Source organism: Suillus paluster (genome assembly GCF_016628075.1).
Source record: "Suillus paluster strain FC165 chromosome Unknown EDB91scaffold_8, whole genome shotgun sequence".
Taxonomy (NCBI): Eukaryota; Fungi; Basidiomycota; class Agaricomycetes; order Boletales; family Suillaceae; genus Suillus; species Suillus paluster.
Window position 1 is genome coordinate 366,843 of NW_024537568.1, and position 24,342 is coordinate 391,184.

Sequence of the window (24,342 nt, forward strand, 5' to 3'; positions counted from 1 at the left end):
AGTGAGATATTGCAAGATCAGACTATTAGTAATAATAATACAATGATTAATGCCCGGCTGCAAGGTGCATTTGCTTCATGCGCAGAAATATGTCACTGTCTACTGTATCCATAACGAGAAAGTCACCAGCTGTAGTAGGATTGGGAGTGAGAGCAACTCCTCAGATGATCGATTCTGCTAGTATAAACTCACTAGCAGTTTCTCTTGGTTGTGATCTAACACGCCAAAACTTCAGGTGTTTGTCCTTCTGGAGACGCCTCCCAGTTGGTGCATCATATGGATGTACAAGGGCGATGGGATAGGATGTGTCATGAATGACACACGTAAAGAGGAAGAGGAGCCGTGCAAAAAAGACACCAGCTGTGGTGTTAACAATGACACAGTCGTATCGGGGAAGATTATGGAAACTCGGGCTGCAATGGAGATAGTCGGTGGTCTGACGGAAGTCAACTAGCGACTCGTAGTTAACCTTGAGGAATCGAAACTCTGTTATCTTCTCGGGATCAGTTATGGGTGAGTACCGACTTTCAAATTGGACTTACTTCATCCAACAGTAACATGTTCACCCGGGCCTGCTGTGTAATAGCGGGCAAAGAATTTAAAAATGCATTGAGTTTTGTGTGGAATCATCCGAAGGAGGGATTGTCGATATATTGTGTTTTGATTGCCTCCAGAGACTTTTTCGGTTGCTTCGATCCGAATCTGATATGGAAGTTGGATGGGACATTAGTATCAGGGTCGTTCTCATTGTCCTCGTCTTTGGCCATCCAAGTGTTATGACCAACATCCCTTAACCTAACTAGTAGGTGTCTGGAGATTGAATCACACCACAGGACTCGTCTGAGAGAGGATAAAACAAGGATATTATTGAGAGGGAACGTCTAGGTCTACGATGACGTAAGAACGAAGAGGTTAAGTCTAAGGAGTACTACTGACTACAACCTAAACTATATACTACTATTGGGGCGGAGATATCTGAGTATGAAAGGTTGTGATATATCTATATACGGTCATAACATTGCACCTAGGGTATAGGGCGTCTTATCAACCAATCAACTACAAGAAAGGGAAAAGGGTCCATAGGGGTATCGGGAATTAAGCAGGGTTCTCAGGGTACTGCTTCTATTCTGGGTAAGCGGAGATTAAGAAGGGTGTGAGAGAGTTCAGTGACAAGAAGTCTCGAGCGGTGATTAAGGATCTCGATAAGAGATGGGATCTGGAGATGTATTGGGTATGATCGGATCTAGGGTTTCTCCAGGGTCTTCGGTAATGAGCATGCTTCTCTATGAGCGGTGTTTCTGTGATAGGGTTCAGGGTTTAGCTGTGACTGTGCAACAGGTTCTATTGTAAGGGGTTCGTGTCATGAGAAGTGAAGGTGTGCGATGTGAAGGATGATGACTCTTCGAGAGATGACTCGTAAGGGACTCTCGGTTATGGTTCGATCATAGAGGCATACAGATGCTTATAATGTAACCCGTTGCCTAATCGTAGGACTTCTAAGGATATGATGATGTCGGGTGTCTAGGGTTACGGATATAGATGGATGACGTCGATGTAGCATAGATGTGATGTAAAGATAGTGATCGTTAATCGGTTATCCATCTTATCTTATCAGGGATCTATCTAATCTAATCTTATCGGATAAGGTGACTTAGGGTTTGATAATCGAAATTTAGATGCAGTTGGTAACATTCATGACACCAAGTGTTGTATGCATCCAGTTCATCCACTCGACCACTGATGAACTCAGAAACAAGAGACCAATGGTCTGCACATAAAATCTGTATGTAACTTACTAGATTAAAACTAGAACCAATGATATCGAAAATAGAATGACAAACCTGTGGTGCAACATTCTTAAAATTAGTTCGTCATTGATATGACTCCTTCAGGGGGCCGTGACACTTCTTGTTCGGCTTTGTGTTGTAGTTGCGAGTCACTCCCTTAGCCTCGATGTCGTCAAATAGGTGGGCAGCTAGATGGTTCTTCGGAAATGACCAGTTCTTGTCTGGCCGTATAGCTTGAGACTTCTCGATATATTTCTAACAGATTAATAGTTAAAAGGTGATTCAGACAGTCCAATATCACTTACATTCATTAGCTTGGAGAATTTTTCAAGGGCTTCTCGTCCTCCCGCAATTGTTGTTGTGGTCTGTACCTCAAGTGCTGCATACAGGTCCACGTCGAGGTATGCACAGATACATCGAAGGAGAAGGTAAGCAACTTTACTTTCGTCAGTGTTTGGAAGAACATCATGAGCCGTGAATGTAATCAGCTGATTCGATAGTACATAGCTCTATTGTTAGTAAACGGCATCGTCATCACTTAGATAGATTAGTTTTACCTTGAAAATATCTTCATATTTACTTCTGTCGGTGAATGATATAGACATAACAGCATCGAAATGGTTCAAATTCTGCCAACGAGGCAGTGCATCAAAACTATTACATGTAGAGCGAGAAGTGAGACAAAATGCTGTGAATTTAACTCAACATGACTTACTTCTGGTCAATTTTCATGGTGGGGTTGCGTCCCAAAAGGCCAATTAGTAGTTGTAGTTCTGGCCACATGTGATCCCTGAAGAGACCCCGAAGGACAGCATGAAGTTGGTCATAGCATAGCGCGCAGTGTATGTCAGTAGTCTTCAGATTCATGTCATGAAATGTGTTCTAAAAGTAGTCAAGTTAAATGGTTATGAAACGTGGAACAATATGCTATCATACATCAACATCACGAATTGACTGACTCTTAAGTATTGCCTCCTGTCGTCCCTTACGGTGCTCCGCCCTTGCCTCGATCAAAAGGGTGTTTGTTGCCTGGCTTGTCCGAAGAGCATAGTTATGAGGCATGATGGAAGCTAATTCATCTCCAGGAATCAAACAGATCAGGCACAGAAAGTTGCTCATAACACCCCAAGTGAGTGACATTACACTCCTGGAGTGTCAGAAGTTAAACAACATATCAATAAAGTTAAAATGTAAACCTACTGCTCCTCATAGTCTGCGGACAGTATCAACACCAGGGTATAGAAGAGCCTTGCAATATTGTCCCAACAATTTGCCCATCGGCCACTTATCGAAGGTGGTACAATTGATGCGAGAACCTTCTTGATGGACGCATGCCATACAGCTACTGTGAAGTTGGCAAATTGTGGTGTACCTTTGTATTTCGGGTCCTCTTTGACCTATGACGTGACAGTTAGCTCTAGATATGAAAAATGATCACGAAACGTACCAATGGGAGCCACCCAACCACCCAGCCCCCACCCATCCCGCTTCCGTTTCTGATGGCGACGGGAAGGTTTGCTAGGCGAGCGATTACGGGATATCCTTTCTCGCAACCGAATGATGATAGTTTTGACTTGTCAGCATACAAAATAAACGCTAATGGTTTCGCGTCAGGAGGTATCTGAGACTATAGTAACATCAATAGCCATATCACAGTACAACATGGAAATAGTTACCTGGCAGTCCCAGAACACATCCGCCGTCCATGGTTCATCGATGAACCTGATGAACGTGTCTCCATCAAATTTTGATAACCGTTGGGCATCAAAAACGCAATGCGGGCCGATGATGGGATGTCGCAGAATATCAATTGCCCAATCCCAAAGGGGGCGAAAGTAAACTGTGTATTCCTTGTCTGTACCGTCGAGCGGAACCACAACAGTATCCTTTTCAAACTAGATGAATCAGATAATGTACGAGAGCAAATAAAGACATGACTTACTGGTGTCAATCGATGAGACGCCGCTTCCCAAGTATTCCGAACATCGGCATAATTTTTAAGCGTGAAAACTTCGCTCTTACTGCGTTGAACCAACCAGATAAGGCGTGTTGTTTGCTCATGGGTGAGTGCAGCCTCGTGTGCCAATTCAGCAACCTCAAAGTCAAGTCGACATGAAAATGGAAGCCAGGGCTGGTGTTCTGGGTGGGGTGGCTCATAATTGTGGTGTCAGGTGAAATCAGTGAACGCTTCAATGCATGGTGCGATCCTCACATGTGGGTGAAATTCAGTGCGGATATCGTCAATAGCGGGTCCAGGGACATCGACATCAGGCTCCGAGTTGGAGCGATCTAATAAACATAATGGTCAAGACACCAAATAACGCTTGACTGATGGAAACTTACCTGATGACATGTCAACATCGGCGTTATAATGGTCGTTATCGTGATCATAGTTGTAGTCCTGCTCAATCCAGGCTTGTCATATTGCAGGTTATCAGTTGATCTAAAATGCCCGAGTCAAGATATAAAACTCACCATCGCCATGCGCAGCTCGTATGGACAGGGCTGGCACAGCAGCTGCTGTAAAATTGGTGTTATGTTAGTAGAATTGTACTAATAGTCTAAGCATAAGATCAACCTGCGGACCTTGTACATGTGGGATCGAAGCCCATTGCTCTGCATCTTCTTCAGACTCTCTTGCATGTCACTCGCAGGCTCTTTGATGACTGTTGAAGCCTTTCGGCTTGAAACTGCATCCGCAGGTATCACAAACTTGCCGTTTTTCATCTTGTATGTATTGTAGATGTGCAGACATGCTGCGGTGGTGCTGTGTGGTGCTGACAAGACTTCGAGGTGTTATCCAGATAGAGTACAGTGGGGGTAATACAAGAGACGTCTGAATCAGCGGCAGAAAATGGAGTTGACACGCGATTGCAATGTGCGGACTGTGTCATGATAAGCGCGACACGTGGACTCTGAATCAGATGATATTAATGAGTCACCGGGAATCCTCGCCAGATAATGGAAGCTCGTGCGGTGAGTAGATTATGACGGCCCTGTCATAGATGCAGCATGGCGTGAAAAGGTTGGAGCTGTTCGAAGACCTATGATCCTCCTGCGAGGACTCTTGACACGATCGACGGGCCAGTGGGTTGTCAGACTTTTCCAGAGCTGGTGTTGCAAGTTGTTGAGCTTAGACTGATCAGATCAGAAAGGGACATTATCGTCTACGGCAAGAACAATGTAAGTACTGAGAGATGTACTTGATGTGGTTCAGAACAAATTGCGCAGTGACGTCGGTCCAGGCAATGACTGTATATATTATTAGAATAAGATGATGCAATTCATATCAATCTTATCATATCTACGGGTGCATTTGTAAAGCGTTGAGCTGTGTTGCAATCAGGTCACGTGCATTACAATGTTCAATTCAAACCTTATCTCAATCATCAGTCATTGTAATGCAGGTGGGAAATTTCCGACAATGAATTACAGGGAATGTGAGTGTAGACTCGTGACCAGCCCCAGAGTCTATGAGGCAAGCCACATCGATGGCTTGCCCATAGATCTGGGGCTGGTCACGAGTCTAATGTGAGTGTACGACGAGCAAAATTTCAACAAGTCCAACATTTCCTAATTATTTCACGTCACTGCCATCCGAGCTGTAAATTGTGCTATGGAAGTATCGAGAAAGAAGAAGAAAAGAACTCCAGAGGCTCTAGAATACATCTGCCGTCACACTCGCCGACGTCGCAGAAACATATGGAGATGCTAGATTTTTAAGCCTCGTCAGGAACATAGTACAGGAGGCTGCACTCACCCTCAGGCTCTCGAAGGACTGGGAGGAGAGGGTCTCTCAGAGGGGGGGCTTATAACCTCTCCTAGGATGATGACCCGCACCACTGTGGGTCTGGGTTGCAATCAGTGCAAGAAAAACAGCTACAACTGCTCGCTTAACCATCGGCTGGTCCACACGGACTGCAAAAGAATATAACCTGCCACGCCGGTGAGTCACGTGGTTAAGTCCATGGACGCAAACAATGCTCACGCATTGGTGGGGTTCCGAGCAGGTCCAGCAGTCGCTATCTTGCCAGCAAAAGAAATCACATTTCTCAGCCTCAGCGTCACTGGCAGATATTGATGTTGCCAAAGTAGCAACAACAGCAAGGACAAAGGGGAAACGCATTGTTTGTAAGGATGCGATATGGGATCGAATAAATCTGAAGGGGACAGTAGGAAGACGGCTTGCTTTTATGTGAAGAACCTATTCACCTGAAATCTTCTTTTGAACAGATGATATCCGCATCATGATTGTACAATACCGGCAGATTGACACCTAAGATCTACGTGGTGAAGCAAGGTTGATGCCAGCACGCAGTGAAGAACCTACCCACCTGAAGTCCTCTTTTAAACAGATGATATTTGCTACAATGCCAGCAGATTGACACCTAAGATCTACGTGGTGAAGCAAAGTCAATGCCAACTCCCAGTGAAGAACCTACCCACCTGAAATCCTCTTTTGAACCTGCGTCATAATTGTACAATGCCGGCAGATTACACCTAAGATATATGCTGTGAAGCAAGGTATGAGGGACTGTATTGGACAAAATAAAATCAAAACGATAAAGTAAATAAATTGACGTGATAACTAAAACTCGAATTGATTACATTCCCCCGATGACTGGCCATTCCCCTGATGCGCTGTTACGTCGATCGTCCAAAAAAACTCTGCAAGCAAGGTTTGGTACAACATATAGATTCCTTGATAATAACTAAAGTACAAATGAATGATTGTGGTAGTACTACAAATGCGTAGTCGTGAAAATGTCATATGCGCCCAGTCATAAAGCAGTGAAGAAAGAAAGCTAAAACAATAGCGAGAATGTCGAAAGTATATCTATCGCGGTATAACGTTAGAGAAAATAAGAAAGAAAACAAGAAAAAGAAAAAAAGTGAATGTGGGTGAAAGAAGGAAAGAAAGAAACTCAGAGTCGAGCCAGCGACTACTCGCTAACCCACTCGCCCCCATTCGCAAGCCTCGCAAATACCCCCTTGCGCTCCATCAAACTCTCACAAGTCCCTGACTCGCGCACCTGCCCATCTTCAACAACAAGCGCCCGATCATATATCTTCATCACAGGCACCTTATGCGTCACCATGATAGTAGTCTTCCCAACCTTGGCAGCACGTATCGTCTCCAATATAGCTGTCTGGTTCGCACCATCCAGCGCTGAGGTACATTCGTCTAGAATGAGAATCTTGGCTGGGCGTGCGAGTGCGCGAGCGATTTGGAGGCGCTGGGCTTGACCACCCGAGACTAGAGATGCGTTCTCCCCGATGAGGGCGTCGTACCCTTGTGGTAACGACATGATGAAGTCGTGGACGTTCGCAGCACGTGCTGCCCTCTCGACGTCTGCGTCGCTCATCCCGTTATCCTCGCCTACTCGTCCGTATGCGATGTTTTCACGGATGCTGGCGTCGAAGAGGTTGGGAGATTGGCTGACGACGGCGACGTGGTCACGGAGGTGGTTGATATCTGTCGCGCGAAGGATACATCAGGGTTGGTGGGGTAAGAGAATGATACGTTGTTGAAGATGAGATCGCCTTCCGCCCTAGGGCGGAGGATACCCTGAGACTCGGAGCTGCAGGTTGTGCCTAGTTTGATGAGCTCGTGAAGATCGTGCGTGGCGGGGGCGGACTTGGCGATGCGTTGACTGAAGGACATGAGTTGGGAGCCAATGGAGACGGTGAACACGATGAGGTTGAGGACTTGGCACATTTGGAGGTATGTGTATGTGCCCTTGGCGATGAGGACAGCGCCGACGTAGAAGAGAAGCGCTTCGGCCAAATAGATGAGAGCACTGGCTACACCATAAGAACACCCCTCGACGAATGCACCGCGTACACCAGTGGAAAGACACTGCGAAGCGGCCTTGTCGAATTGAGCCTGAAGAACAGGTTCAAGAGACATAGCGCGAATACCACGGACGTTGAGAATCGACTAGAGAACGAATCAGAGCGTCACTCATAACAATAGCAAAGATAAAACTCACCTCGTAGTACACCCTCGCAACCTCCTCACAAGCCCTCTTATTGCGCACCTCGCACTTGGCCATCAAACCCGTCTGCAGACCCATAACTCCAACAAAAACAGGCCCAATAGCCAGCCCAACAAGCATCAACTGCCACCCCCAAGCCATAGCCCAGACAAGTTCAACAGTCATCATCGCGCCAACAGCAACGATCTGGCCTAACACCACAGCGATCAGCGTACGCGCATCATCCCCATGTTTCACGATGACTTGGGTAAGCTTGGCTGCACCGTTCTCAGGACGGTCAAACCAGCTCTTGTCCTGGCTGAGAACACGGCTGAAAGCGATGTCGCGGAAACGAGTGACCCAGCGCATGGCGCTGATTTCCATAACGAAGAATTTGGAACCGAGGAAAAGCCCGTCGAGGGCTGCGATGCCGAGAACGAGTCCGCCGTAGCTGTTGATCATGCTTGCGTCTGAGCCGCCTGAGGAGGAATGAGAATATGGGTGTCATCGCTCCGCTTAGGAGGCAGATGATGAGCCCGATGAAAACGGCTGGTTTTGGGGGGATGGTGGGATATACGGCGCGGAGGATGGCGAAGAGGCCTGGGGGTGGGGAGATGTCGGATTGGTCTTGGGGTTCTTCGCCAGATGGAAGTACGACGACACTCTGTAGTGCGTCATGGTGCTTGCGTTCTCTGCGCCCTCTCCTATTCGCAGCCTCCTCAGCACTACGCCTCCTTCTCAGTCTCGAACTCCTCGTCATCTTCAACCATGGACACGGGCTCCCGTACAGGAAAGCTCGGGGTAGTGGGTGTGAACTGCAAGCTGAAACGACGACCGTCGTATGTACGAGCGGGAACCGCAACCTCGGGAATGACAATCGACATGCTGCTCGGTCTCCATAGTCGTCCAGTTGCTCCACCCTCGAACTGCGGCATTTTTTCTCTGGGTAAGGCACTAGGAGGAATGAATCGACTCATCTGCCAGTCCTTGTCTTTCTCTGCCGCAGTAGGAATAGGCGGTGGAGGTACACTCGTCTTCGTAAGTTCCGCGACGACATCGAACATCCAGTTTCCAAGTGTCACAGTGACAGGGCGCATACCACCCAGCGTAGGCGCCATGCTCATGTGTCGTTCGTGAACCGGGAGCTCATCGTCGTCATCCTCCGCTGCGAGGATCTCTGCAACTGCGTCGTATCCAGGAAGCTCGTATTCAACGTCAAGCCCCCAAGTACGAAGCATCCGGGCAAACTCATCATCCGCTTGCAGGAGGTCCGATTGGAACCCTTGCTCGATGACAGAGCCTTCTCGCATGACGCAGACAAAGTCTTGTTCTTCGATTGAGACGACGTCGTGCGTGATGATGGTGGTGGTGCGGTTTTGGCGAATAGCGGCCACGATAAGTGCGCAAGTTGGGGGGTCTAAGGCTGATGTTGCTTCATCTGAAACGAGATTACAAGATTAGGGTAAGAATATGAGAGGGAGATGGGAACTTACCAAGAATCAAGACGTCAGGGTCACGTATTCGCGCCCGCGCGATTACGAATCTCTGGCGTTGTCCACCGCTCAACTGGATGCCTTCTGCACCAGTGCCGCTTAATAGCGTCTCGTAGCCTTGATCTAGACCTAAAAGACTCGAGCATCGCAACTCTGCATGCTTCTTCTACTTCGCCTCATCAGGAACATAGTACAGGAGGCTACACTCACCCTCAGGCTCTCGAAGGACTGGGAGGAGAGGGTCTCTCAGCCGAGGGTTATAACATCTCCCCAGGGTGTTGTATGCCCGCACGTCAGGATGAGCACAAGAAAATGCCTGAGAATGTATGGTAAGTGCCGGCGAGGCGAGCACGCTACCAGGACAGTTGCCGCGAATTTGTGGCTGCTGGCATTGGGACTGTAAACCCGAGCGGAGTTTGGACCGTCAATTTCTCGACCCGAAGCTGCAGCCGTCAGAATTTCGCGGAGAACCGCACGCTTTGTGCGTGTGGAATCAGCACGTTCGGACTGGAAAATTGACGGTCCTCAGGTGCGAAATTTGCAGTCCTTTCGAATCCCGCTCGGCAACGCTTACCAGGACTCCGCACGGTGGCAAAATGTCGTGCAAGCTCTCTGTAACGCGATCGCACCCCAGGAAACGCTTCGGAAGCTCAACGAAACTATATTTTTGACCGCTCTACCTACGCCGACCGTCCCCAGAATTTTCCGTCCACAGCTCGTCCCAGACGCGACTCCTTCGAACCACCACCTCCGCCAGACGCGCCTCCTCCGCTTTTGGCAACGCTTAGGTAATCCAGTGCAGGACCGTCAATTTCCCCGCCGTGATCAGCTCTACTTCGTCTATTCTTTCTGCTTCGATCTCTATCCTCAATCAATGCCACAACCTTCTATTCCAACGTAGTAGCACCGATTGCAAAAGAAAAAAAGCTGCCACACCGGTGAGTCACGTGGTTAAGTCCGTGGACGCAAACAATACTCACGCAATTGTGGGGTTCCGAGCAGATCCAGCAGTCGCCATCATTCCAGCAAAAGTGAGGACATTTCTCAGCCTCAGCGTCACTGGCAGATATTGATGTTGCCAAAGCAGCAACAAAAGCAAGGACAAAGGGGAAACGCATTGTTTGTAAGGATGCGATATGGGATCGAATAAATCTGAAGGGGACAGTCGGAAGACGGCTTGCTTTTATGTGAAGAACCTATTCACCTGAAATCCCCTCCCGAACAGATGACATCTGCATCGTGATTGTACAATGCCGGCAGATTGACACCTAAGATCTACGTGGTGAAGCAAGGTTGATGCCAGCACGCAGTGAAGAACCTACCCACCTGAAGTCCTCTTTTGAACAGATGATATTTGCTACAATGCCAGCAGATTGACACCTAAGATCTACGTGGTGAAGCCAGGTCAATGCCAGCTCACAACAAGGACTAAGTACTGATCAGCTTGTTGTTTGTTCTCCTTCTGCTTACAGTGTATTGCATATTAAACTACATTGACTTTTCAAAACTCGCCCACGTGCGCTGCGGTAGTTGAAACAATTTCAGATTCAAGAACATCCACTCACCTCACCTCGTGATAACACTAGCTGAGGATTGTTCCCCCGATCACCATCAGTACGATACTATTTGCGTCGTGAACTCACGCGGTATACTTGTATTTTCTGAACGCTATTCGGTGCAATAAATCGTTGATATTGGAATTGGACCTAGTGATAACACTAATACAGGGTCGATAATGATACTTGATATATCTAGAACACATGCGGGAGAGTTTGACGCGATGAACATGATGGGTGTGGTGTAGCAAATGGGGAAAGTATGAACTATGCAAACAACAAAACGCAAAAACATATCTAGAAGTCTTCTTCCAAAGAGCTGGAGGACACATTGTCAGACGAAGTCTACGAGGTAGATTGTATACTCACAAAAGTTTGCTTGTTGCTTGGTCGGTCTTGGCATTCGTGTGGTTGACGTTCGCCTTTGAGTAGTCTGATACACGCTTTTCGAAGAAGTTCGTCTTTCCCTGTAGCGAGATCATGTCCATGAAGTCGAAGGGGTTGGTGGCATCGTACACCTTGTCGTTGGCCAGCGACACTAGTAAGCGATCTGCGACAAACTCGATGTACTGGCACATGAGCTTGGCATTCATGCCAATGAGACCAACAGGGAGAGCATCTGGAAAGATAATCAGCATAACAAAGACAAGATGACGGCAACGACGGACCCGTCAGGAACTCCTGCTCGATAGTGACAGCCTGAGTAATGATACACTTCACGGTGTCGGGGTGTGGCCGACGCTTGAGATGGCTGAAGAGCAAGCAAGCAAAGTCGGTGTGCATACCCTCATCACGGCTGATGAGTTCATTGGAGAACGTAAGACCAGGCATCAGACCACGTTTCTTCAGCCAGAAGATAGACGCGAAGGAGCCAGAGAAGAAGATGCCTTCGACAGCAGCGAACGCCACCAAGCGCTCAGCGAAAGTGGAACGTTGATCGGAAATCCACTTGAGTGCCCAGTCAGCCTTACGCTTGATGCAAGGAATAGTTTCTACGGCGTCGAAAAGGTATTCGCGCTGCCGGGGATCCTTGATATAAGCGTCAATGAGGAGTGAGTAGGTCTCGGAATGAATGTTTTCCATCATGATTTGGAAGCCGTAGAAGCATCTGGCCTCGGCGGCCTGAACCTCGTTGGAGAAACGTTCGACGAGGTTTTCATTAACAATGCCATCGGATGCGGCAAAGAAGGCGAGGACATGTGAGATGAAGTGACGCTCGTTGTCATTGAGACGGTTCGTCCAGTCATGGATATCTTTTGAGAGGTCCATCTCCTCAGCAGTCCAGAAAGATGCCTCGGCTTTCTTGTACATTTGCCATATCTCGGGGCAATGTTAAAACAAAAACCGAACAGAACAGGTTGCAACACACCTCATGGTACTGAATAGGGAAAAGAACAAACCGGCGCTTAGATTCTTTGAGCAAAGGCTCTTCGCCTGAGATGGACAGTTAGGTTGGAATTCATTTCACGAATGAAATTGTGCCACTGACTTTCAGGCAAGTCAACTTCACCAACGAACTTCTTGCGAAGCTCCTCAAGGTCGTCCTCGTCTTCAGGCTCCAGGCCCTCGGCCTGCTCGGAATCTGGCAAGACAGAGCGCTTGCAATCATCAATAAGGGGAAGGGTGTCGTTTTTCGATGGTTTGGCTGGCGAATCTAGAGAGAACGCTGCGAGGGCAGCAGCAGCCTAGTGATTCAAGACATTTCAGTAGAGGAACACAGTTGGTTTTGGATTGCGCAAACCTTCTTGCTTGGTGTTGGAGCAGGGGAGGGTACACGAACAGGAGCAAGGATGGATGCCATTAAGAGCAAACGTGATATGGATAGTAGAATGAAGGAGACGATATCGCAAAAGATGGAGGAGCTAGGTTGAGGAGCAAAACAGCTAGAAAACAGAAGTTGAATTTAAACATTTCATTACGCGACGCGTTGTTGGTTGTTGTGGACGTGGAATTATGGACGCGTTCCCACTGGCCTACGAGGTTCTATTCATAGTTAAATTTAGAACATTCTGAAACCTTCAACTTCTGAAACTACTGTGACTACTTTGAGTGAAACAACTTGAGTGGCGTTATAGATAATGGGGCAAGATTATAAACCACCACAGTGGATCCACCAAGCACTGTGAATATTTGCAGAGCCTTTCAGCTATACGATATCGACTTCACCCTACTATAGCAAAGGGATTTATGTCAGGAGAGCTAATGATCAAGCGCAAGGAAAGATCACAAACGACAGCAGGACAAATAGATTCATCGGTTTCCCAGACAGCCTGTGATCCGCTAACTTCGTCGGTGCCACCTGCTTATAAGTGCAGGCCATGTTCTGTGTTGAAACTTAACATAAGTGAGTAACAAAACTCCTTAGACGAACAAAAGAGGCTCACCTACATCCTTCAGGCATGTGCTGCATACTAAAGCCGTCCTCGAAACCCATCAAGTCGGTGAGACATACTTACATGACGTGCTTTGTGTCCTGGTGGTTGGACCGGATCCTGACTAAATCCCTGGGTCACTGAAGGTCAGTGACGAAGGTGTTGCTCGTGACATAGGTCAAGTTGAGCATCTGTGCCGTTGCTTGGTCTGTTATTCAACAAATACGTGCGGGTAGACATACACATGCTCATTAGCAGGTCAGCGATAGCCTCGAAGTTGAGGGAACTGTTGGAGCCTTCGCCAACAATTCTCTCGTTGAGAGTAGAGACTGCACGTGCCAGAGCATATCTGGCAAGCGAAGCAAGAGTGAGACTGCCACTGATGGTGTTGAGCTTCACGGAATAGAAGTCTAGGGCGGCGAGAGTACGATCCCCTCTTCCATCTCTGCATTTAAGCCTACCATGACTCGTGTATTATGGAAAAATCATCCTGAGATCGTGATGAGCCCACAACTTATACCATGCGGCAGAGCAGGGGCGTCGTGACATCTCTGGGGTGAACATGATACTTCAGAAACAACGCAAAAAAAAATCGGGTTATTCAATTGGCACAAGTGCGAGCATGATGGCGAATGGATGCTTGGAATGAATCCAAGCATCTAACTGGATGGATTCGATCATGTTTCGGTGGACACCATACATATGCGAAAAATCCCCACTGTCCCAAAAAATCAATTGGATTAGCGCTAGCGGCTGTGGGTTGATGACACTCATCCACAATCCACACTTGATGTGTGGCTGTGTAACGCCAACCACATACTTGAATAACGCAGACTTGTGAAGGTCTTGTCTGTCCCACATAGAATAACTCTTCCAAGAGCTAGTACTCGTTCTTGCCTCTCTATCCTGAACATGTCTTCTCTTCTTTCGAAGTCGCTTGAAGCCCTGAAGGTAGGCCTCTTCTCCTATGGTTGGTTTTTGTTCTGATAGCTTTAAGATCGCGACTCCGCAGCAAACCGATGATTCCATGAGACGGCGACCCTTCAAGCTTGTCCGTCCACCAAGGCAACCTCATGTTCAGTACTACGGCTATGCCGTCTCGCCCGAGTGGCTTGTCCAGTTCACGGAGCAACATTGGTCGGGCGCATTGCCCGAGCGAAACGATATAGGCTATGAGTACATGGCCGCGACACGGGCATTTGAACTGCTTCTGGATTGGTCAGGCATCTTCACTTTGGACAGCAAAGATTGCTTCAATCCCAAGGGCGGCTCTGTACCTCCAGAATGGATTGCTCTGTATGATGGTGATGAAGATGATGATGAAGCTGACGACGAATACCCGAACATTCAAATTGACACCGTTCACGTGTTTGCTCTGTGCTCGGATCAAGATGAGTCCTTTGAGGCGCGCCCTACGCAGGAAAGGGTCGATTTTATGACGAATTTGATCGGGCATACGCCGCAATGGTGGGTGAGCTGTGGGTACGCAGATTAATACAAGTGACAACCGGGTGGAACGAAGCTCATGTACTGTTCTCGTTGCACATATGTATCGGGCCTCTGCCGTGAAAGTAACTGTATTAGACCAAATATACGGAAGATACGAAGCGCGCCACCTTCATGGCACCTTACACTCGGACGGTGATAGGACAGGATAGGACGCCCATGCTGAGCCAAACTTGCGCTCCTGACCTATAGAAAAATGAAGTTTCTGTGCAGCAGAGCGGGGGCGTCATGACATCTCCGGGGAGAGCTCGATGCTGCGGAAACAACGCAAAATTGTTCGGGTTTTTCAATTAGCACAAGTGCGAGCACGATGGCGAGTAGATCATGATGGATCTAAGCAGGACTTGGTCTGCTGACGTAAGATAATTTACCAAGGTCATGAATTACTTAAAGGCGGCAATTTCAATGGTTTCAAACCTTTCTGAAAATAACTGTAATCTATGAATCTCCAAGTTACTCCTCGTCCCCTTGAGGGCATCACAGTCTATGATAGCGACTCGAATGTCCTCGAGCCCGAGTAAATCCAGCAAGGCGACCTCATGAGGAGTGATACTGTTGTGCGTTCAATTCAGCGCTCGGTAGTACACGATAGTTACTCATGATTTACAGAGACATACTTTCCATCAGCCTGAAAAGCCACCGTGAAACAGGTTCTCCAAGTCCATCTTTCGCTCCCTCCCGGCGATATCCTCGTATTTATGACTGGAACAAGAAGACATAGAAATCACTTGTCAGGTTATTAATGGTATGTAAGCACGAATAAGATGATCATCTCAACGACGCCAACATTGTAAATTCAATGTACCAACTTTGGGTCTTGGGTGCGCTGGATAACCTTGGCGATTTGACGCCTGTGGTGGGAAAATGTCCGAGTTCCCCAATGCCTATGGACCCTCCATGGCCAAGATGCTCATTGCGTCTGTTGAGATGAGGTGCTCATCAGAGATGTTGACTATTGTGTCCATGCTTTCGGTGCCAAGTATCTTCTACAGACCAAAGGAAAGGATGGAAGAGGCCGATGCGGCACGTGAAAAATTTAACGTACCAGAGAGCGACCATTTTGTTGAATGTTTTCAACCGGTGGAAGAGCCACGGGTGAGTTTGTTCATCTTGATATTACCAGCGGACGCTCATCATGACTCGTGACTTCCGTGATGACTGGGCTACACGTCAATTTCTGCATCCAAAATTGCTCCGCAAGGCTCGTGAAGTCAGGGCTCAGTTGGAGGACATCATGAAGTTCCAAAAAATGGATATTATTTCTGCAGGCACAGACTTCGACGTCGTTAGGTACCGCACAGTCGCTGAACAATTATGTCACATTGACCTTTTTCGCAGGAAAGCTATCACTGCTGGCTAGTTCCACCAATGTGCACGTGTGAAGGGTATTGGCAAGTATGTCAATATTCGTACTGGCTTGCCGACACATCTGCATCCCACGAGTGCACTGTGCGGTCTTGGTTGTACGTGACTAATCATTTTTCTCTGAGTGTCGCTGACAACGACGAAGATACCCCTACATACGTTCTTTACCACGACTTGATCTTGACGTCCAAGGAGTACATGACACAGGTCACCGCGATTGATTCCATGTGGCTAGGTATGGCAATTCGTCTTACACATTCATCCTGGCGTAAACTAGTGATGGTTGTAGCGGAGTTCGGTTCGGTGTTCTGCTCGGTCAAATTCAAGGACTTTGATGATCGTGGAATGAGGCGACAAGCTGATCGAGCATTCTCAAGAAAAGCTGAACTGGAATCCTAAATCGTGAAGCAAAGAGAAGAGTACGTGACTGACGATCCCAAGAAACGACTTTTTTGATTGATACCCATTGTAGGAATGCACGGCGAGAGGTAGAAAAAGTTCTCGCGGTCAAGGTGTCGAGTGGAAGCGGCTCAAAAATGATCGTGCCTAGGACGCCGAGACATCTTTTGGCACAATCAATTTCATGGCTGTCTACGTTCTATATATTAAACGCAGTAGTACTCGGCACCGGCAGATCTAAGATCTCCAGCACTGAGTACTCATTGATCATTGCTGGGTGAGTGGGGTGTCTTGCGCTTCCCTCACCGAATTAGTAACTAACGATATTTGTCCCAGCCGTCCGCGCCTCAGACGTTGATTATTCTAAGAGTACAATACACAATATACAACATACAAGACCTAGCTTCATATCATACCAAGAACCACGATAAATAAGACAAATTGCATAGGGAACACAGATGTAGTATGCAACGATATCCATACGAATAAACATCATGAAATGAGGAAGACTCCTACAGTATTCCCAAACCCTGCCATCGCAGCTCCGCGGATCGCAAGGAAGGGAGACACCCGCGTGAATGGAATGCGGGGGTACTCTTCTGGTACCGCAGTCGGTGAGGGTGGCTGGCTCAGGTACATTGAAGGAAGAAACGACCGCCGGATAGAGAGAGGAAGGTCATCAGTAAGGCTCGACAGAGCAGTACTTCGAGTTTTTGAGACACCAGTATCGAACAACCAGATCTCCCACCGGTCCAGAACCGCGGATGTTAGTCCACGCGATGTCGAGGAAGGTGGAAGTAGGGGTGCGCCTTTTGTGTGCGCCCGGGATACTCGGCGGACGCCTATTACTTTTTCGCCTGCAATGTCCCAGCCTCCCCGCTCGCATGCCGCACCACCCGCTCTGAGAACGGCGACATTCGACCACGTTGACGGACGTGATATTGGTGGGTCGATGCAGGTGGAATAGCCATCCTCATCGTCATCTGTTAGATGGGGTAGCACGTAGCTCTCCGAAAGGCGGCGCAGTCCTTTTTCTGAGGCTCTGCGGGAGAGAATCCCATGGCCGGAAACAGGAAACGCAGAAATGTCTGGTGCAGGCGCATTACTAGCAGAGGACAGCCTGCGAGTGGATGTCACGGAGGATGGCCCTGTAGTAGAGGCTATGCTACTACTTCGTGAGCGCCGACCCGTAGCGAGCTCCAGAATGGTCGATTGTTGTGGATTGTTCCGAGGGCACGTACACCTCCTTCCCTGCGACGTGACGTAAACCTTGTAGAAAATAACATCATTGCCAATCGAGACAGAGACCATGAAGCTGTCCATGGGTGGTTCACCACAGAACTGGCAGTTCACGACACGAGAGTTGGATATCCGTAGTTGGTCGATACCCCCATGGTTTTCCTCTAAGATGAAGATGCACTCAGAGGAACCAGCATCCCACAAGGAAATGACGCCAGCCGCTGAAGCGACGCCAATGATTATATGATCCCTGCCATCTAGCCTGACTTTACACGCGTCCACCTCGCTGACCCGGTCTGCTGAGCTGCCTGCTTGCAGCGCACAGCGGATTGGCACAGTACTCCGAGCTTCGCAGACGCCGAGCACCTCCAGCGATCCATCTGCCAACACGAATGCCGCCAATATCCGGTTGTCTGAGCGAACACGAAGAAGATGACTCTGCAAGATAGGCTCGGATGAGATTGGGGAGATGAATGACGCTGACGTATGGCTCTCCATCATCCATTGGGCAATGGCTCCATTCTCATACGCAACGACGAGGGGCTCTGGTTCAGGAGGACCAGGCGGAGGCGTGCATGGGCGAGACTGCGGTCCATTCTTCTGCGACAGCACTGATTGAAGCGGGGGCGCAAAATGCAACTCCTTAATCCCGGCCGAGATCGAGTGTGGCGCAAGGGTCGCATATGGTTTTGCGGTCCTCCCCGCAATGAACCATACCCCAATTGTCCCACATGTTGTCCCTATGGCACAATACTCTCCTGCGTCATCCAAGGCGACAGCAGCTATCCGCTCCTGCGAAAATGATGTACTGGCTGTACTCAGAAAAACGCCGCTTGTATCGACGAGGATAGGGCTTGGGTCATTGAAGTGCCATATGCTGAGCTCGTTCTGCAGTCCAACGGCAGCTATCACTTCGCAGTCTTTGCTTGATGCAAGCAGCTCGACATCGGTCGCAAAAGCGCGTGGTAGTGTCTTGAAAGAGGCTTGTCCATTCAGTGACTTTTCACCCCCAGGAGAAGGTACATCAGCCTCTGCACGGTTCCGCTGTGCCTCGAGTAGCTCCGCATCTTTCAGCAAGTACAGCAGCAGTCCATAAAGCGTGGCGGTGGTCACGCTAATTGGCAGGACGACGAACTTAAAGAGCCAAAAGATGAGGTTAACGGGAGGTGCAAGCCCAGAGGTATGCTCGTGACCCTGTTCTACCCTTGTATCAGGCTGAAACGCGACAACGGTAGGGACTTCAAGACGAAGATGAACTAGTGGCTCTTCATCGGGATTGAGAGGTCTTCCAAACACGCCAGGAGGGATCTTGCGAATCTGGGCGACGGTGAGCCGCATGCATGCGTTGCTGAGCGGTGGAAGGGATGATGAATCCTGCCTCGGTGTCACGCGCAGCAGGTCTCGTCATAACATACAATGTTGCTGTGATAGCAAGAAGCTAGGGAGACGTGAGCACATAGACAGTATAGAGCTCAAACTCATCTACACACCAGTAACAGGCTGATATTCGTCAACGCGCGACCCTTTAGTGATTCCTTCATATTGAGGGTGGACTTCGCTGCCATTTGGACGTATTTTTCTCCAATGAGGCATCGCGAGTCAAAGTAGACTGCAGCAGGCGCTAAGCTCGGGTCTTGCCTCAGCAATTGATTAAGCTGAAATCGTCTACTTCAGCACCGACCCACATATGCAAGCTCACGTGAACTCACCTCCAGCCTCTGGATATCGATGCTGAGTACCGCCAAGAAGAATGTATGTGCAAGGAACCAATGTGCCACGAGAACCACCACCGCAAAGGTGCAAAATTGCCTGATTGCGCCTGCAGAAAAAAAGGCGATGACGCCAAGAATGCTGTTGTACGACACGACTTTGAGTGTATTAGAGGTACCGGCACGGCTTAGTCCCTCGGCAATGCGCTCTTTGACAGGAAGTGTGATGGACGTGCGAGTCACTGCATCCACGAGATTAAACATATTCTCTGCGCCAACGAAGATGATGACAATAGGGAGAAGGCTCCTGTGTATGATGATAAGTGTTTGTGCGACACGAGACAAAAGATGAAGCTCTACCAAGGAACCATAGTTACTTTAACCCGCAACAATGCGCATACACTCAAACTGGTGATTGTACTCGCTGCAATCTCAACGAGTGCGGTGAAGGTGAGACCGATACGGTTGTGCACGCCATTCATACGCTTCATCGACCACGAGACATATGCAAAAAATGCACCATACGCGAGGTATAGAAACGTTGAAATGGATGGAGTTCCCGTAGTCTTGGATAGGCTATGGTTGTACTGCAGACGTTAAGAGTATGCACACGATCGATGGAAAGTACTGCACATACCTCCAGCGCAATTAGGGTCGGATCCGCAGTCACTGCAAACACTTGCGCGCTCTCTGCGCTCTCTAGTGTCGAGTTCGTGATGATTTGTAGCCAAGAATCATGGCCAGCGCTCCTCAAACAATCCGACTCAGGGAATAGATAGGTAAGTGCCAAGAACATTGCAGAATCGGGGGTGGCAGGATTACGTTCTGTGGAATCGCGCCCTGCAAGGACCATCTGTGGTGTAACTTGCATACCTGCAGCTGTAGCACCTTCAGAGTGAGAGACCGTTAGGGAGATATTTCGATCACTGCGCAGACGCTCCTCGTCGTACTCCCAAAAGGAAAGAGGACTGATAACAAAACAGTGACGCGAGTTCAGGTCGTTGCAAGAGATTCCATGGTTCAAAAGTCCTTGGAGGATCCGTTGTTCGAGATGGAGGGTGTAAAGCAAAGTTTGCAGGGAAAGTGCCCCTGCTCCATCAGCTGTGTTGACTAGAATCCGCTCAACACGAAGTGTACGATCACTTCCGCAGCGCGCTCGTGTGAGGAAATCGTCTCGTACTTGGAGGTTTGCATTTCCATCCCAAAGTTGATGTATGTCCCGTTGTGTGTAGCTGTCATATGCTGCATGAGCAGCAAGGAAAGAGTCGAATGCGTTCGAGGTAGATACAAGGTGCGAGTAAGATGGGGTCGACCAGTATATGGCAAGTGCAGGATATGACAAGGATGTGATGACAATCGTTGAGATGAGGATGAGACGAACTTGATGCATTGCGCAATGTCTTGATTTAATCTGTGTCAGACTTGAAGTCAAAATGACTGTAGAAAGTACGCACATTCCAAATCGCCTTAGGGCAAGGTCTGCAAGAGTTCGCATCCGTTGCATTAATGAAGGACCAAATGAAAAGGAATCCGTCTGCTGGCGGGCCATTGTAGAGAGTTATAAAGAAGTTTTGGAACCGAGCACCGTCAATTGCATCTGACAGGCGTTTCAACACCGGTTCCCGGATGATTGTTGCCTGTTCGTTTCTAAAACGAAGTACGCTGTGTTGCAAACTTGTAAATGAGTGATAGGCAAATGTTATATGCGACAACTTAGGACTCGAATCTGGTAGAATGCGGGCGGCGACTTGGGCGCAGTAACCGTTGGTATCCGTGCTATATACCCTGACCGGTGCTAAGGTAGACCTAGCCGCGGAAGCTAAATGAAGAGATGCCAACTTGGCAACTTGTTCCCATCACTGCGGCTCCCTTATCATCATCAACTTATCATACTTCTCACCAATCCTTGAAGATGTTTTGAACATTCAACCAGAATGCAATACTTTTACAAGCGGAGAGGTCAGCTTTCCTAGCTACAGAACGAGGCTTATCAAAAGACGGTCGAAAACTCGCGTGTGAGCGTGGCTCGTAACAACATGCACAGATTATATGATGGATTCTGTGCCCGCTATGTTAGTAAATTTTGTGACATACGCTGAGAAGATTTCGTTAGCCCTGGTGTATTGTTGGAAGTAGTCGGGTAGTTGGGTCAGGTATTGGACGAATCCCTCCAGATATTGGACCTCACATGCGTCTCGAAGTCACCGCACATACCACTGCGTTCATTAGAACTCCCCTGCAACGCCGATTGTCAAAAGAAGAATCAGTCTGCAGTGGAGCTGATAAGGAATAAAATGGGATCCTCCAAGACAAGGTAGGCAGCTGGTGGGATTCTCTTACGAAGTCAGGCCCATGAATCACGTAGACCAAGGTGATTACTATCAAAAAAAATACAATTCAGTTCCTGGTATATGGGGAATTATCATAGTAAATCGGAAATAAATCATCGGCGAGAAGCCTTGGAAAGTTGTAACAACCCATTGAACCGCGCACGATATCCATCAGCATATAGCAGCATAGTCAGACCATGAACGAAGTCCCTGTCGTGCAACATTGATCAATGAAACCCAGAATATGTAGCAAGAACATACCAGCTCCGCACGAGTGAGCGTATGGGATAGTCCAGCACTTTGGGTATACTGGTCTGCGCAAACGACGGCCAGCGGTCGGTGACAATCGCTTTAGGGTTCGTCAGCGCACGAAGTCCTTCAGGGCCACCGAACCGTCCGTATCCACTGGCTTTCGTGCCTCCAAATGGCAGGTCTTGGCTGTGGGAAAATTGATTACTACATCCTCGACGACAACATACTGCTTACTTGAGCTAAAAGCAGAATATCTCAGAATTCGGAGGAAAGCAGGCTAGTGAGAATAAAAAAAGACTCACATAGAACACTCCGAAGTCATTAATAGATACCATACCACAACGAAGCTCCCTCGCGACTTCAATGCACAGGTCCTGATGAGGTCCAAAGACGCTGGCGCCAAGTCCGTACCGCGTTCCATTTGCGATAGTGATCGCTTCATCAATATCATCGTACCGAATGAGCAGCGCAATCGGGGCAAACACTTCATGAAGCGTCAACAACCTGGAGGGCAATCATATACACAACAACACCTACATTCCACCTGTGCGATTCTCGAGTTGGGCTGGGTATCGCCTACCACTGTTGCTTGGAAGAATGATTTCCCTTCACACGACGTATGCAAGAGCTCCTTTCCACCGATATCAACTTTTGCACCGTCTTCCTGTGCCTGGAAAACAAGTTGCTCGAGCGCATTGAACCTGTCATTACTGATCATGGAGCCACAATCCACAGTGTTGATGTAACCTTCCCGTGTAGGCGCCAGCACAGACCCAAAGCGCAGCTTGGCGACGCGGTCCGTCAGGATATCATACAACTCGTCGTGTTGTGCCGAGTGCACAATGAGACGCTCAATACCGATGCAGTTCTGACCGGAGTTTTGGCTGGCACATCAGTTAGTTTAAATCGTGTCGAGGAAATGCACGGTACAGCTTACAATATACCGCGCATCCAGATGCTAGCCCATTTTTGGAGGTCCGTGTCTGGTAGTATGATAGCAGGGTCCTTTCCGCCAAGTTCAAGAGTGACGGGTGTGAGGTGTTCAGTGGCAGCAATGGCGACCTGTGGAGAAGTTAAAACCAGCTCAAATCACTTACGCAACGACGACTTGTTCACCTTTCTTCCGACTTCCTCTGAGCCAATAAAAGTGATGTGCTTGATAAGAGGGGACCTGGTCAAAGCCTCAGCTTGATCGGGCCAGCAGCAAACAGTCTAGAATCTAATTAGCTTGTGATACAAAATTACCCCCACACATACCTGGACAATGTCAGCGTCATATCCCAGAACCTCTAAGCACTTGTGAATAGCGCCAACAAACCATTCCGTAGACCAAATAACATGTTCAGAAGCCTTGAGCACGATAGCATTTCCAGCAAAGATAGATGCAATAATTGGTGACCAAGCATTATGAAGAGCTACAATCAAATTAGCCACCTTATCAATCACGTCACCAAAGAGACACCAACGGTAGTTCCATGATACGATAGCAGACACAACGCCTTTGGGTTCGTAAATGACCTGTGACTTCTTGTAACTCATCATCAAATTCGAATATCTCGTTTCCGTTCGTAAAGCGCGCTCTCCATGGTTGATCAACCACTCTAATTTTGAGCACGTCGTTAATATCTCGCCCAAAGCCGCGTCAACCACTACACGGAATCATCTCAGTAACAGTAGAAAATGACACCAAAACAACTCACGAGTCTTTCCCGTGTCGCGGCACGCGACCCGCGCGCATACCTCCTGGTTCTCCACCAGCCACCTCAGTAAGCTGCGCATGACGCGTCGCCGCTCCGAAAACGACGTCTCGCACCACTTGACCTGGGCATTTTTCGCGCGTTTGATCTTTGCCTCGATTGACAGTGCTTCGTCCGCCATTATGGAATTGAGGTGCAGGTTGTTGGCAGGGTCAAAACACGTGATATATTCGCGCTCGCCTCCGAATTGGAGAGGGAGGAGGTCGGGCTCTTGGAGATGCGAGCGGATATTGGCGTTGGGTATCACGCGCGAGTGCCAGTTAGGGTCCGCTGCCTGTCAACGAAAGTAGGAGTTTTACGAAGATATTTCGGGAGATACGAAAGAGACACACCTCTGGAGCAGCATAGCGGAAAGGCACTGCGCTATTGACTGCCTTCTGGTATCTGTCAAATACCAACCATATACCAAAGGCTGAAAACGTGGTGAAGAGGTATAATACATCGACGATGCTGGCGTTTGGATCGTCTTCGAGCCATAAGTTGAGCGTCCTTAGCGGATGGAATAAGACATAGAAAAGCGAGTGCATTGCTGCAACGACAGCACAGAACCAAGACGAATCCTCACCAAAACCAATGTGTTCAAAAGATAAAGGCTCAAA

The 24,342-nt window shown here is 48.4% G+C and overlaps 8 protein-coding genes across 8 annotated transcripts; 2 read left to right on the top strand and 6 right to left on the bottom strand.

Annotated features, from left to right (window-relative positions):
* Positions 1-1,871: 1,871 nt before the first annotated feature.
* EDB91DRAFT_1244739 (uncharacterized protein) lies at positions 1,872-4,514 on the bottom strand (the record flags this gene model as incomplete). Its single annotated transcript, XM_041322449.1, has 13 exons — positions 1,872-2,042; positions 2,093-2,275; positions 2,345-2,441; positions 2,503-2,669; positions 2,724-2,934; positions 2,988-3,184; positions 3,235-3,414; positions 3,464-3,682; positions 3,730-3,939; positions 4,000-4,076; positions 4,131-4,188; positions 4,263-4,307; positions 4,374-4,514. 13 exons carry the CDS (start codon positions 4,512-4,514, stop codon positions 1,872-1,874), a joined length of 1,956 nt encoding a protein of 651 aa, XP_041180952.1.
* Positions 4,515-6,730: 2,216 nt separating this feature from the next.
* On the bottom strand, positions 6,731-7,954 carry EDB91DRAFT_1235489 (P-loop containing nucleoside triphosphate hydrolase protein; the record flags this gene model as incomplete). The annotated part of the gene is made up of 3 exons (XM_041321327.1): positions 6,731-7,263; positions 7,356-7,728; positions 7,781-7,954. 3 exons carry the CDS (start codon positions 7,952-7,954, stop codon positions 6,731-6,733), a joined length of 1,080 nt encoding a protein of 359 aa, XP_041180953.1.
* A 327-nt stretch (positions 7,955-8,281) lies between these two features.
* EDB91DRAFT_1244741 (uncharacterized protein) lies at positions 8,282-10,376 on the bottom strand (the record flags this gene model as incomplete). Its single annotated transcript, XM_041322450.1, has 8 exons — positions 8,282-8,429; positions 8,495-9,203; positions 9,259-9,387; positions 9,469-9,574; positions 9,616-9,782; positions 9,833-9,870; positions 9,943-10,145; positions 10,239-10,376. 8 exons carry the CDS (start codon positions 10,374-10,376, stop codon positions 8,282-8,284), a joined length of 1,638 nt encoding a protein of 545 aa, XP_041180954.1.
* Positions 10,377-10,928: 552 nt separating this feature from the next.
* Positions 10,929-12,764, bottom strand: EDB91DRAFT_1111511 (ribonucleotide reductase small subunit). Its single transcript, XM_041317759.1, has 6 exons — positions 12,556-12,764; positions 12,304-12,499; positions 12,184-12,248; positions 11,483-12,134; positions 11,184-11,433; positions 10,929-11,133 (listed from the first exon to the last, which is right to left on the bottom strand). The coding sequence occupies exons 1-6, from the start codon at positions 12,613-12,615 to the stop codon at positions 11,112-11,114; spliced, it is 1,245 nt and encodes a 414-aa protein (XP_041180955.1). The 5' UTR covers positions 12,616-12,764; the 3' UTR covers positions 10,929-11,111.
* A 909-nt stretch (positions 12,765-13,673) lies between these two features.
* Positions 13,674-14,976, top strand: EDB91DRAFT_1111526 (uncharacterized protein). Its single transcript, XM_041317760.1, has 3 exons — positions 13,674-14,662; positions 14,718-14,746; positions 14,803-14,976. Exons 1-3 carry the CDS (start codon positions 14,154-14,156, stop codon positions 14,829-14,831), a joined length of 567 nt encoding a protein of 188 aa, XP_041180956.1. The 5' UTR covers positions 13,674-14,153; the 3' UTR covers positions 14,832-14,976.
* Positions 14,977-15,556: 580 nt separating this feature from the next.
* Positions 15,557-16,456, top strand: EDB91DRAFT_1244744 (uncharacterized protein; the record flags this gene model as incomplete). Its single annotated transcript, XM_041322451.1, has 4 exons — positions 15,557-15,787; positions 15,816-15,977; positions 16,053-16,155; positions 16,203-16,456. 4 exons carry the CDS (start codon positions 15,557-15,559, stop codon positions 16,454-16,456), a joined length of 750 nt encoding a protein of 249 aa, XP_041180957.1.
* Positions 16,457-16,948: 492 nt separating this feature from the next.
* On the bottom strand, positions 16,949-21,195 carry EDB91DRAFT_1344655 (sterol-sensing domain of SREBP cleavage-activation-domain-containing protein; the record flags this gene model as incomplete). Its single annotated transcript, XM_041325811.1, has 7 exons — positions 20,859-21,195; positions 20,042-20,804; positions 19,765-19,991; positions 19,405-19,711; positions 19,186-19,350; positions 19,111-19,133; positions 16,949-19,043 (listed from the first exon to the last, which is right to left on the bottom strand). Exons 1-7 carry the CDS (start codon positions 20,951-20,953, stop codon positions 16,949-16,951), a joined length of 3,675 nt encoding a protein of 1,224 aa, XP_041180958.1. The 5' UTR covers positions 20,954-21,195.
* A 536-nt stretch (positions 21,196-21,731) lies between these two features.
* Positions 21,732-24,328, bottom strand: EDB91DRAFT_1111531 (Aldehyde/histidinol dehydrogenase). The gene is made up of 10 exons (XM_041317761.1): positions 24,076-24,328; positions 23,687-24,017; positions 23,453-23,635; positions 23,244-23,401; positions 23,103-23,198; positions 22,924-23,048; positions 22,524-22,870; positions 22,281-22,470; positions 21,996-22,175; positions 21,732-21,944 (listed from the first exon to the last, which is right to left on the bottom strand). Exons 1-10 carry the CDS (start codon positions 24,268-24,270, stop codon positions 21,848-21,850), a joined length of 1,902 nt encoding a protein of 633 aa, XP_041180959.1. The 5' UTR covers positions 24,271-24,328; the 3' UTR covers positions 21,732-21,847.
* Positions 24,329-24,342: the final 14 nt, after the last annotated feature.